The sequence below is a fragment of the Notolabrus celidotus genome, chromosome 19, assembly GCF_009762535.1.
Source record: "Notolabrus celidotus isolate fNotCel1 chromosome 19, fNotCel1.pri, whole genome shotgun sequence".
Classification (NCBI taxonomy): Eukaryota; Metazoa; Chordata; class Actinopteri; order Labriformes; family Labridae; genus Notolabrus; species Notolabrus celidotus.
In genome coordinates this window covers 12,460,942-12,474,090 of record NC_048290.1, presented here as the reverse complement: position 1 = coordinate 12,474,090, position 13,149 = coordinate 12,460,942, and the positions used below count along the sequence as shown (strand labels likewise).

General features: G+C 37.2%; 1 protein-coding gene across 2 annotated transcripts in view; it reads left to right on the top strand.

Annotated features, from left to right (window-relative positions):
* The first annotated feature begins 7,146 nt into the window (after nucleotides 1-7,146).
* LOC117831141 (lysosome membrane protein 2-like) overlaps nucleotides 7,147-13,149 on the top strand; it is a 28,434-nt gene continuing 22,431 nt past the window's right edge. The window contains exon 1 of one of the 2 annotated variants that reach the window (XM_034709665.1): nucleotides 7,147-7,640. In XM_034709665.1, the coding sequence (XP_034565556.1) occupies nucleotides 7,518-7,640 (123 nt within the window). In that variant the 5' untranslated portion in view covers nucleotides 7,147-7,517. The remainder of the gene's footprint in view (nucleotides 7,641-13,149) is intronic. The other variant, XM_034709666.1, reaches the window with a different exon arrangement.

Here is a 13,149-nt window from a genome sequence, read left to right as displayed (position 1 = left end):
TAATATCTCTTTAAACTTGAACAACTGTTCTGTACAGAACATTACTTAGTTGTACATGTTTGTTGATTTTTATTTAATCTATTTTAATCTATTTTAATCTATTTTAATAGTATTTTATTTTATCTTATCTTATCTTATCTTCTTCTTCTTCTTCTTAATATTATTATTATTATTATTATTATTATTATTATTATTATTATTATTATTATTATTTTAATTCTGTTGGTTGTTACTGCAGTAATTATTCTTGTAGTCGCTGTATTCATTATATTTTATATTTTACTACTTATCCTCCTGACTGTGCAACAGGTTTGCGGGAGGGGGGAGGGGAAGGTGTTCTTGTTCTTGTAAGTTCAGAAAAAAGAAAAACTTATGTATGCAATTTTACTGCGATTTATAATTTTAATTTTTGAGAAACAAAAAATATTTTAAAAAAGATAATGATTTAAGTCCCCTCGATGCTGATGCACATGAAGTGAATACCTGACAACATCAATGTTAGCAAGAACTCAATGGCTAACTGTGGTGGGCGGCTGGCTTACAAGCCAAAGGGTTATTTAATTAATCTCCGCTCCTGTACAATTTTCATTAGTGACTGGTGGTGCACTGTAATACTTGTTAGGGACCAAGTAGTAAAGCCAGATACACACATCAAGTCATTTTTAAAGAAAAGGTGGGATTTTATTTTTCTCAAATTAAGCAAACCAAATCACTAACCACAATTATAAGAACTAGCCCTTTAAAAGAGGTCAACTTAACATAATTAACAAGACAAACTGGTGAGCCCTAACAGACCTAACACAATGAGTCACAAAGGAACTTATATAGTGGTTTGGTCAACCCATGTTTAATGCAAGGGGAAAATAAAATGGACACCAAGTTAAATTAATGTAAACAAAACTAACTGAACCTTCACATGACAAGATATGCATTACAAAGATTTTCACAATGTCAGTTTTACTTATATATCCCCAAAATCACCCAGCAGCCATTTTCCCTCGACATCGTCAGGGTGGAAAGCTGACAGCTAATGTTGGAGTTCAACCAGCTTACACTGTCATTAGCTGGAAAACACGTCTATTGTTATTATGTCATTGCTCCTTCATTCAGCAACTGAGTTCAAGATACAATAGAACAGGCAAAAAATCCTGGCAAACAAAAATGTTGGCTTGCTAACGCTAATGTTAGTTAGCAAGGTATGGTTGAGTTCTAACACTTTGTTTAGACTTCTGTGTTTAAACCTACTTAGTAAAATGTATTGCTAGGCCAAAACATTTTGTCCCATGCCCCTACAGATTTTTAGTATCCCTTGTCTTTCCAGTTCAAGAATCTGAGTAAGAAATTGCCATTTTTTAAGTTCCTTTTGCTTACTTTGCAAACTGGGACAAAGAAGTGGGGCAAAGTATCAGACTTTAAGGTTGCTTCTAGGCAATATTGATTACAACTGATGGTTTGCCTATGAAAAGCAAGACGCTATTTTTACTCACTGTCTCCTTCTGGTTAAACATCAGCAGAAGAACTATGCATAACTACATCACAGGACTGACTTCTGTATTTTTGAGTGATGTATACCGTTAGGTAAATATGCTCATCTACATTTACCCTTTACCTTGTAAAGCACTTTGGTCAACAGTGGGTTTTTTTTCAAATGTGCTATATAAATAAAGTTGACTTGACTCATCTGCCTGAATGTGAATGAGGAATTGACCTCCTTGCTTCCCCAAGTCCACCCACGGCTCATTTTAGAGTCCAATTTGAGCAATTTTGCTGTGTAAACACAAAAGGAACAAAGGGAAAAATGCAACAGTGTGCAATTTTTCTCACCTAAATCAGAACAAAGCAGAGATATGAAAATACCCTAAGTTTCGATGACTCTGTTATTTTAAGAAAATAGCTGAATATGGATAAACGTGTCTATTAAAAAGTGTTCTTTGAAAAGATAAAGTATGTGTCTTTTATTTTCTCATTCTTCTGTGATTAAATTGTGTATGTATATTTCCTATTACTCTATTATTGTTTCCAAACATGACAATACAAAGGAGCAACATCCTTTTGAAATTGGGAGCACTGCTGATGTATGTTCCTGTTATGTTTAACATAAGCTTGATGTTTATAGATAGCTGACTTCTGGGCTTCAGAGGCCAATACAATACACACTACAGGGGGACAGTGTGAGACAATGGATATATTTCCTATAGCCTATTTATAAAAACAGGACAGCAGATGAAAAAGTCTCCTGATTTTGTTCTTCAATCAGGTTGTTCTTTGAAGTGACTATATTTTGTCTGTGTTTGCATTTGCACCTGTTTATCAGCTGCATTATTTGCATCTCAAAGCTACTATGACTGAAAAAACAAAACATCCCCTGGGCTTACAAGGTGAAGTTTTCACAAAATAACAGTTGGAAAAAAGGGCTTGTTACCTTCAAGGTTGTACCAAGTGAATGAGTACGCTCTTCAATGTGTCCTCTCGAGGTTTTCCTTTCAAACAGCTCAGTAAAAAAACAAACTAGTTCTGAAAGCTGTGTGACTGTTCAAAAGTAGGACAGGGCAGCAAAAATCAATGGAGGCTATATCAATCTGAGATAATGACGAATTGAATAATGACGAATTGAATAATATTTTCTGCTTGCAAAGTAAAAGGTTGTTAAAATGTTTGAAAATAGTTTTTAATGGCCGCAGCAGATCCCCCTATAGCCCATCCCGAAAAAGAGTTATCGCAGGAATAAGAAGAATGTGGTTTCAACAGTCTCTTATCAACCACTCCAAAAGGACATTTATCAAAGCTACATTTTTCTACACAGAGTGGGGAGATTTTTATTTACAAGACTTTTTGGCAGTAGAGAACAGTTGAAAAGATAGGGGAACGTTTGCATGGAGTCAACAGCCAAAGAGTGTTTTTGTGCACATGTGAGAATTGTTTAAGGACACAGTTGAGAAGGAACAATCCTATACCTTTGGTGTTTGTTGACTGTACACACATCACAGTATGTCAGGGTTCATGTTAGGCACCATGTACAACATGCTGCACTCTGTGGCCTGTAGCCATTGTACATCCAGTTTATTAAAAGCAGTTGTTACAAACAGGTCAGATGACCTAGAATGAGAATATGTATCAGGGGAGGGTTTGCGGTGACAGACGCGTGAATGACTATTTTTTTCCGGTGATGTTAACTGCCCCTTTTAGAGAACAGGCCACACTTACATCTAGACGGTTATTTCGGGTCACAGTGACTGCACTCTATGATGAATTCTTTAGGGACAACAAGAGCCAGCTGCATTCCATAAAGTAAAATAACTGATGATGTGATGTGGTGGTGTAACATTGTCTTGTTGGTGTTGATCATTTTGCTGGAAAGAAGTTTCAAAGACTTTAGATATTTCACTTTGCTAAGGAGCTTTTATATTTCTCCAGAGTAAAGGTATCAAAGGCCAGGTCTAAATGTGCAACAATGTATTTGTATCGTTCCTCATGTACACAATTTGCAAAACAAAATTATTTGAATTTTTTTTTATTTATTTAAAAAAATAATTAATTTACAGCTGAAAAAGTATAGTTTCGATGGTTGGTAGTGCCTCTAGGGCAATGGTGGTCTTGTCTGCTGACCTGCTGGTTGAATTAACATTAAACATAATATCTAATTTGACTGTATGTCATGGGGTGGGCAATGGCCTGACACTTAAGTGTCCTCTCGGATAAGATTAAACGTTACATAATGCCTTCTCTGACGCCCTTCCATTGGAAAATGCATGAAGAAGTGCCCCTTGGATGCCCCTCAAATGTATAAAACTTAAAAAGTGCCCTCTGGATGCCCCTCATATGTACAGAACTTAAAAAGTTGCCCACTTGATGCCCCTCAAAGGTAAAAACAATAAAAACGTGCCCTCTGGATGCTCCTCAAATGTAAAAAATGTTTTTTTAAAAGTGTCCTCTGGATTCCTCTTTGTTGATTGAATGCACAAAAGTGCCCTTTGGATGCCCCTCCAGTGAATTAAATGTAAGAAACACTGGATTATTTTTATTATGGAATGTAATCAATAATATAGAAATATGTCAAAGTATTGTGTTTTCCTTTTTCATAACTCAATTTCCACCACAATTGGTCACAAAAATATTCAGCCAGATGCAGGGAATTAAGTTTTCCCCCCAGACCCCCTTGTCACCACTGCATCAATACATTTAAATTCACTCTAAACTGTGAGTACCAGGGGTTTGGAAGGAGGTGCCCTTTTTTTAGTTTTTCCCCCTGCCCCTCAAACAGCATGAGAACGCCACACCTTCGCTTTCTGCAGAAAATGCACATGTGTACTTCTGACTAATGTTGGCAGGTTTTTAATTTTGAGGCTAATTGAGCTAAAGCTTTTTAACGCAACTGATGTGTAATCTACTAAAACTTTCTAGGCAGCTCGGTTTTGTACATAAAACATGCAAAGTTATTTTTAGTTTTATAGTTATGTTGTTAAATATAATTGTAAAGTACTAAAAACCTTAATATTCAAGAACACACAAGCAACTCAAAGAGAGTAGTCTCGCATTGCTTACAATATGTGGGGTATTAGTTCTACTCTGCAGGACTGTTGTTTGCACTTTCTCCCATTTTTCTGTGTCACCTACTTCCTTAATTCCTTCCTACAGCCTTTAAAGTGAGACCGATTGAATGCCCCACAGTAGCTTGGTAAGGGAAAGCTTTTGAACTGCAGAAACAACCGGAAATGTTTGGTTTGTAATAACCAAAGTCTTTATAGCAAAGGATATCCATGACTGTTTACAATAAGCACTATAGAGAGCTTGTTTATTGGTTCATGGCCTTAGTGTTGATGGAGATTAGTTGGCTTTGTGTTTATAGTTGAAACACCTTATTACCAGACATTGAGTGAATTGTCCTCAGATGACTGTATACGATCACCAGACTGTTGATAGAACATTTGAATACAATAGGCCTTTTGAACTGCTGACATTTTGAGTTGTCATAGTAGGAGCTTCTATGGAGGCCTACTTCTGTCATCCAAAGAAAAAAAAAGGAAACACAGTCTTGATTTTTTGTTAGATTAAAAGTCACAACAATGACATTAAAGTCATCATAATGACATTTAAAATCAGACTTTTTGAAAATTTCCAAAAGTCTAAAGGGTGAAATTAAGTTAAAAGAGCATTTAAGTATTTCATTTTTTATCTTGTACTTTGCTACTACCCAATCATTTTGATATTCTATCCCATAGCTAATATTTATCTTTCAATTATTATGACTACTACTATACCTTTTTTCCCCACCTTGACTCTCTTAAGCTATAATCACTACTCTCCTTGCTCTTATACTGTCCTAACAGAATATTTATGTCCCTGTCTGCAGTGTGTAACCCACTGAGGTCTAATGGTGGGGTGGATTTGTTCTGCCTCTGATCCTCCCTCAGAGGCAGAACAGAGGCGTAATAGGAGGAGGGCGTGGGGATGTGTAGCATCATGGAGGGCGTAACAGAGCCAAGTTTGTGCATATCTGAAAGTGTGTGTGTGTATGTTTTGCTCCAACTGTGTGTTTACAGGCAATGCCTTTGCCCTTCCAAAACAAAAATGTGAAATCACACACTTGGACACCAATATTATGCTGTTTTGGGGTGCAATGTGAAAGTTAAAACGCGTAGTGATGGCAGAAGTTGTTACAATGTGTAATTAAAAATCAAGAATTAAGAATCAAGAATCAAGAAAGCCTTCTTACCAAGTGCGCTCACACACACAAGGAATTTGGCGTGGTGATTGGAACACTGGTAATTAACAACAAGACAGTCGTGAAAATAAATATAGAAACCTAAATGTAAAAATTTTAAGTAAAAGTACTTTCTGCAAGAAGTATAAAAGTACTATTTAAAGACACAAATACTGTTGCCTTAGCCAGAGTGCACATTTTAGCGGATGCATATAAAATTAATTTGTTTATGAATTAAATTAAAATATTGCACATGGTTATTGAGATATTGCACCGGAAATCAAAGTATTACACGTGTATGTGAAATTTCACAGAAGTGATTATAAGAAGCTTTTGTCAAATAATTTCAATTTTCTATGGTGAATTCCATCTTGTAAAATAGCTTAGCAATAGCATATTTTCTGTCACAATAATAAAGATTGTATTATTTGTATTCTAATGACAGGAATGGGCATCCATAGCCAGTGGCAGAGCAAGACAGTTTTGACCTGGGTGGCCAAACTGGAGCACTGATTGAAGGGTTGTTCCAGGCGTTGAAAAAATTAAGGGCTTACCCCAAACCTAGGAGGGTTACTTCCAAAAATCACATCTACTTTAACTTTTTATTTTTAATTATTTTTATAAAATAATTTAACAAATGTTACATTTTTGTAGATTTCTAACGCCAACATTAAAAATGTAACTCAACAGAGTGTCAACATTTAAATCTGCTGAACTGCACTCTTTAAGGACTCAAAATAAAGATGATTGTCCAAAGTCAAAGCATCAACAAAAAAAATATTCAAATCCACAGAAACTACTATTTCTGCAGCTTGCTGAAACACAATAGCTGATTTGAATATAAGTAATGCCTCTGACATGGCAAATAGCCAATCACGTTTAAGAATTTCAGGGTGGCCAATTAGTTTTCAGAGGTGGCCAGAGCCCTGGCCACCCCCTGGCTCCGCCACTGTCCATAGCAGTGAGTGACATGTATGATGGTTTTGTTCTCTGAAAGTGTCCCTGCGGTCCAAAAAAAAACATGCTTTGAGAGGTGCAATACTAGTCTCTGTAACTGAAGCAGATGCATATATTTTCTTTGAATTAAAACCCAAGCGTTTTATAAGTGGAAGCTTCAAAACTGACTCTTCAAAAACGGTCTGTCACACCATAATTTCGCCTGTAAATGACCATCTTTCATTTAAATTTGACTCAGTTGTCATAAGGCATGAGTAACAGAAACAGAGTGCATGAAAAGGTCACGGGATGTTCTAAAAGTGTTATAAAGTTTGGGTCACTCTCAGAATGATTCAACTGATCGTCCTTGAAGCTTGGCGTTTGCGGGCGGAGGCTTGCTTACACTCACGCGCATACTCATCCCTCGGGGGGGGGAGAGAGAGGGGGGGGCACAAACTGTTTCGACCAATCAGCGTGCTCCTGATTGGTCGAAGGGGGAGACTTTACAGCCCGCTACAAATATACTCTGAGGCAGTTCCCTTTTTTTATTGAGTGCGCCGCTAGTTTGCCGCTTCAAGGCTGAACCGGGGACCTCGTGGCTGTCAAACTAACCAGCTTTATCATTAACCACAAGTAACTGTTACTCGGAAACTCAAACTGAGCAACTCCAACCGTTACTTAGTTGTTCGAAACTTCAACAAAACAAAGTGAAAGTAGCGTGAAAAGTTAAAGAGGGAGCTTTAAAATACCAAGCTGTCCATTTAGAGAGCAGTATACTGGAGTTTTGTGGATAAAGTCGCCTGACGTACGAAAAGTAACGTCTCCATTCATCCTCGAGAGTTGCACGCGCGGCTGTCTTGTGTTGCTGACACCTGCAAACATGACGCGAAGACCCTGTGCGATTTATGCCGTTGGGGTCATCTGCGCGTCCCTGCTGGTCGTTGGGATTGGCTTGGTTGTGGGTCAAGTTTTCCGTACTTTGATGCACGAACGTCTCAAAAGGGTAAGAGGAAACTTTTATGCTCTTAACTTTACAAAAACGTGTGTGTGTGTGTGTGTGTGTGTGTTATTGATCTCATATCCCGAGATTACAGTGATGGTTTTCCAGTAATAATTACTTTAATTCAGGTGTTTTCATGTTTGAATTACACACCCACTTGTGTATAGTAACATAGTTATCAAATCAGATTTTGTTTGGCTACATCTTTACCAACATTTTTATAGCATTTACATGAATCTACTATTAACAGTCTTGCAAACTCTCACAAAAAGTGCTCTATCTTAGAAAAATAAGCAAAAACATCAACTTTAGAAAACTTCAGCAGACCTAAAAACCTGCTGATAATTGTCCATAATCATGGATCAGTTCAATATTGTGGCTGCTTTCACCATTAGAGCTCAGAGACTGCTGTTAAGGCTTGTTATTGCTTGAGATAGACAGTGATGACTTGGCTGTGTGTTGCCTCCCAGAAGGAGAGCCTCTAATAAGCAGTTCAAACTCCCTGGGATGGAGGAGGAGGAGGTGTTATTAAGGATTCAGTAGCCTGTTCTGTGTAATCAGTACTTTCTCTTCCCTCACTTCTAGATTACTCAGCCACTTTAAGTTGGAGCCACAGGTCACTTTCCATCTTTCTGCATTGTCTTAAAAGTCTTTATCAGATGGAGCATCCAAAGGAATTCCCAGTTGCCCTCTGGTGTGTGTGTTTCTGGCTTCAAAACTTCTAACAGTAGGGGGGTTTAGGCAAATTCCTCAGCTAAGAATAAATAAGGGCTGGGTCGGTTTTGCTTATTCTTGGTGCTGGTCAGTTTTTTTAACACTCAAAAAAAGCTTTGTCTCATCAAAGATGATCTCCTTACAAGAAAAACATCTTATCTCAGTAAATGAGAGGTTCTGTTCTTCACAAATGTAGTTTCACTTAGCAAAGAGGCAGTTTGAGTTCAGTCCAGCTGGTGACACATTACACACTGCTGTGGCCTGATTTACAAAGCCTCATTCAGGGGGAGTCCTAACTGTCAGGGATTAAAACTGCAATTAGAAATGAGAAGGATAGTATGAGCTGGCCTTGAAATGACAGCCTGCTTGATGGGTGTGGGAGAAAGAACCTCTTGTTGATGACATTAACACATCTGAAAGGAGTAAAACAACCAGTATGGGACATGCAGCTGCAACTGTTTTCATTCTCAAAGTGAAAAATCTTCAAAAATGTTGAAGTAGAAATTGCCAGGGTTACGTTTGGAAAAGTTTTGTGTTAAAACATTACATTAACATTGATTTTAAATAGAGAAAAAGGGAAAAAATAAATCACTTTTAAGAGGTTTGTGTTTACAATTGTTGGCACAATAAGTGCTTTAGACCCAAATGAGCCTCAACAAATTTCGTATTTTTTCAGTCAACAGTCTGAAATGTAAATTGGCTTAGCATCAATGCTAATAAGGCAGAAATTTGCACTTTTTTGGGGGCATTTTTCTTAAAAAGCACATTCTTCACTTCAGCTTTCATTTAATCAGAACTATTTCTATAATATTTACTTGTTGATGTAGCTTGTTTAAATGCATTTGCTAAGTCTACATAGCCAATGTAATGACATGAAACATGGATTATCTCATACTTTGTCAAGTTTTATTTCATATTTTATAATCTCATACCTGAGAGCTCCATGGACATGCAAATGAACAAAAGAGTAGAAAATGTAAAAACCCATCCGACCACACAAACAGATGGATAGAGAACCATGCTGTCACAACTCAACTGAAAACTTACAACACCAGTAGTTTTAAGAAGACACTACATACTGTTGCAGATACCAAATGTAGGAGTTGCAAAAGTTTGCCACTAAGTTAAGCAAATTCACAGTTTCACACAAATTGAGGGTATGTGGTGAAATCTCAACACCAACTGAAAAGACAATAAGGGTCTGGATGTCTGGATCTGGCCTTCAACAAATTTACCCATTAGCTAACCTTAAATGGACAGCCAATGTTAGCATTTAGCTGCTATGCTATGGGCTTTATAGTGGATGCAAGTTACACAGTGCATTAAGGAAAGGAAAGGAAAGGAAAGTTTTTACCAAGTTGCAACCTCCAGTCTCAAAATATTGGGAGGGCTAAGTTTGTGATGCTTTTTTACTTCCTTAGGCCCAGGTTAATTTATTTCTTGTTGCTTTTATTTTGAAAACACTTTAAAGGTAACTCTGGTAGATTGTGAATCTATAAATGAAAAGCAGCATGAAAACAAAACAAAACAACAACCTGAAGTAGCATCTCTCCAAAGACATCAGATATGACTGTATGTTGTGTAACATGTTGTGTACACATTACATCTCCCCCCCCCCCCCCCTCTCTCTCAAACACACCTGAGAGAAGGTGTTGAGACAATGTTAAGACACTAATTGAGAAGAGTTGATGAAGAGATCATCCACTAGTTTCACAGATGGAACTATTGTAAAATAAGAAAAATGCTAAAATGATCAGTTAATACTTTTGTGGCCCGCCTATGTTTTTGGTAAGCATTAGGGATGCAAATTTGAAGAGTTTTCCATGATTGACACAATGTAACTGATAGTATTGAACAGCTACAAGGGATGTAATGATATATCGCAAAACGGTAAAAAATCGATAAAAATAAGGGTGGATTAAAATTGATTCAACAAAATTTGTATCCGGACTTTATTTTTAAACAGTAAAAGGCGCTATCTGCATTATACTCTGCTTGTTCAACATCCTTAAGTCTCTTGCGCTGCTCTCTCGTAACTTGCTGAGTGGAGGTGTTTTAAGTTTAAAGCATGTTTCAGAATCAGCTGACTGCACACAGCGGAGACGCTCAGCTGCTGGCTGCAGCTGAGTGACAGGTCTCCACGAGTGCTTTTTTGTCTCTGCCGCCGGACTGATTCTGACCCGGTGGCGCTCCTGGCTGACACCTTACTGCATTTAAATGCTTATTTTTCTCAGTAAGAACGAGTAGACAGAAAACTGGACACTGTGAGTCTAAGATATGATCCTGTTCAGTTGTCCTGTTGCAGTAAATCCACATGTTGAAGTCTGAGTCTTCACTTTATGACCATGCGTCCCTGTAGATCATGAGCCTGCTCCACACGTTGATATTCAGCGTGTTTACATTTTGAACACCTAAATACAATCCGTAGCTGTTTAATATCGTCAGTAATATACATGTGTCATGAAGGAAAATTTGATTTAGGGGAAAAAAACGCATTTTACCTTATTTTTGACATGGAAAATGTCCAAGTTTTTTGAATGATTAAACGATGATTGATTATTAACTTTTCCGAAGATCAATCACGGAAAACACATAAAAGAGATTTACCTTCTTTGTTTTAATAATTAATACTTTCATTTTGGAATTGTTCACTTTCCATTTCTCTATAATGGTTTTTCCAACAAGGTATTTTTGTACAGGGATTTTAGAGTGCAGTGGTTTTATTTGAGCACTAAATATAAGAGAAAAAATATATATTTCAACAGTCCATATATGAGAATTGTAATAAAATAATAGTTATTTAAGTTGTGAGTTCAATCCAGTTTTCTTGAAAATCGTTAAAGATTCGGGAGTGAATGGAATCGTTGGTTGAGTGTATCGTTACATCCCTAATAGCTATGGATGGTATTGAGATGTTCAAAACGTTAAACACGCTGAATATCAACATGTGGAACAGACTCATAATCTCTGCGGACACACAGTCATAAAAGTGAAGGCTCAGACTTCAACAAGGGAACTGAACAGAAACATATTTCAGACTCAGAGTGTCCTGTTTTCTGTCAACCCGTTCTTATTGAGAAAAATAAGCATGTGAACGGGGTCAGGTGTCAGCCGGGAGTGCAATCGGGTCATAATCAGTCTGGTGGCGGAGAAAAAAAGCGCTCGTGGAGACCTGTCACTCAGCCGCAGCCCCAAGCTGAGTGCTCCGCTGTGCGCAACACCTTTAGTCAGCTGATTCATATCGAAACTTGCTTTAAGCTTAAAACACCTCCCTGATAGCTGAACGTAATATGAGACCACATGATGTTTTTTCCACGTGATATAAAATCGAAACAAAAAAATGTGTTCGTGTGTAGTGGATGTATTTCTTCACTCTCTTTAATCTATTACAGAATATTTTTTGAAACCAATGTGTTGTGAAAGTTTTAAAAGGTTTTCTAGTCCTTTGCGTCATAGTTGCCATCAGCAGAGGCTGGGGAGAGATTGTAAACAGAGTCTTAGATGCGTTCAAGAAGAGTAGAGTGAGAAGAAATGAAAGGGAAGTTTTCTTAGATGTGGTGTTCAATTTTGCAGATGCATCAAATTGAGTCTGTGGGGAGAAAGCGTGCAGAAATGTGGTTTAATCAATGGAGAACGGATATCAAAAGTTACATAAACATGAATATTCTCAGACACGTTGCAGAGATATCTTCTATTTAACTCCACTTGTTTTGTTCTGAAGTTTTCTTGAATCTTTATGAATTTTTGATATTCAGTCCTATAGTCAATGGACTACAAACCCCTACTTAGTCTTTTTTAGTTTGGTTGCAAGTGAAAGTATTTGCTACAGCAGGGGTTGCCAAACTTTCTAGCCCAGGACCTCAAAAATAACAGTGCAAGACACCACAGACCCCTCCATTGTCCTGGGGTGGTTCAATGTTGCAAGAACTAGTCCAATTCAAAAACATACATATTTCTTTGTAAATCAATAAAGGCTGGAAGAATTATAATTTCCTTAAGGGTGATTTGGCAACAAAAAAAGAAGAAAATTGGTAATATTTTTTATTTGCATGGTTTTTACAACAATGGATAAAAAATTCAATTTTAGATCACTTTAAATTTTCGTTATTTCTTGGTAGGCATCTCGCAACTACCCAGGGGGTACCGACCCCCACTTTGGGAAAAAATGGTTTGCACAAAATAGTCAAAAGTACTTATAATAAGTACTCTAGACCCAATGAGATCAACACATTTCTCATTTGTTCAGTCAACAGTCTGAGACTTAAATTGGCTTATCATCAATGCTAACGAAGCAGAAATTTGCACATTTTTTGAAATTTCTCTTTAAAAAAACACACCTTAAAGCCCTTTCAGCTTTAATTTAATCAAAATGATTATTTTACTTTTTACATGTTGACATAGCTCGCTTAAGTGCATTTGCTTAGTCTACATGGATCATCTCATACTTTGTTTATCAAATTTCATTTCATATTTTATAATCTCATACCTTGAGGGAGAGCTCAATGGACTGCTACCTTATCAAAACACATGCAAATGAACAAAAGATGAGAAAATGGAAACACTCATCCAACAACACAAACAGATGGAAAACTGATGCAACTAAACTGAACATTTACAGCACACCAGTAGTTTAAAGAAGACACTTACTACTCTGAAACTCTGAGCTAAAGGATCGTACTCCTTAAAAGAAGGATTTCTAATACTTAAGACTGAGTCCTTCAGTGAGGCTCAAAGCTTTCCCAGAGGGTTCACTTTACTTTGATAACAAAGCAGGCGTGAAAGAACTGTTGGCCCACAT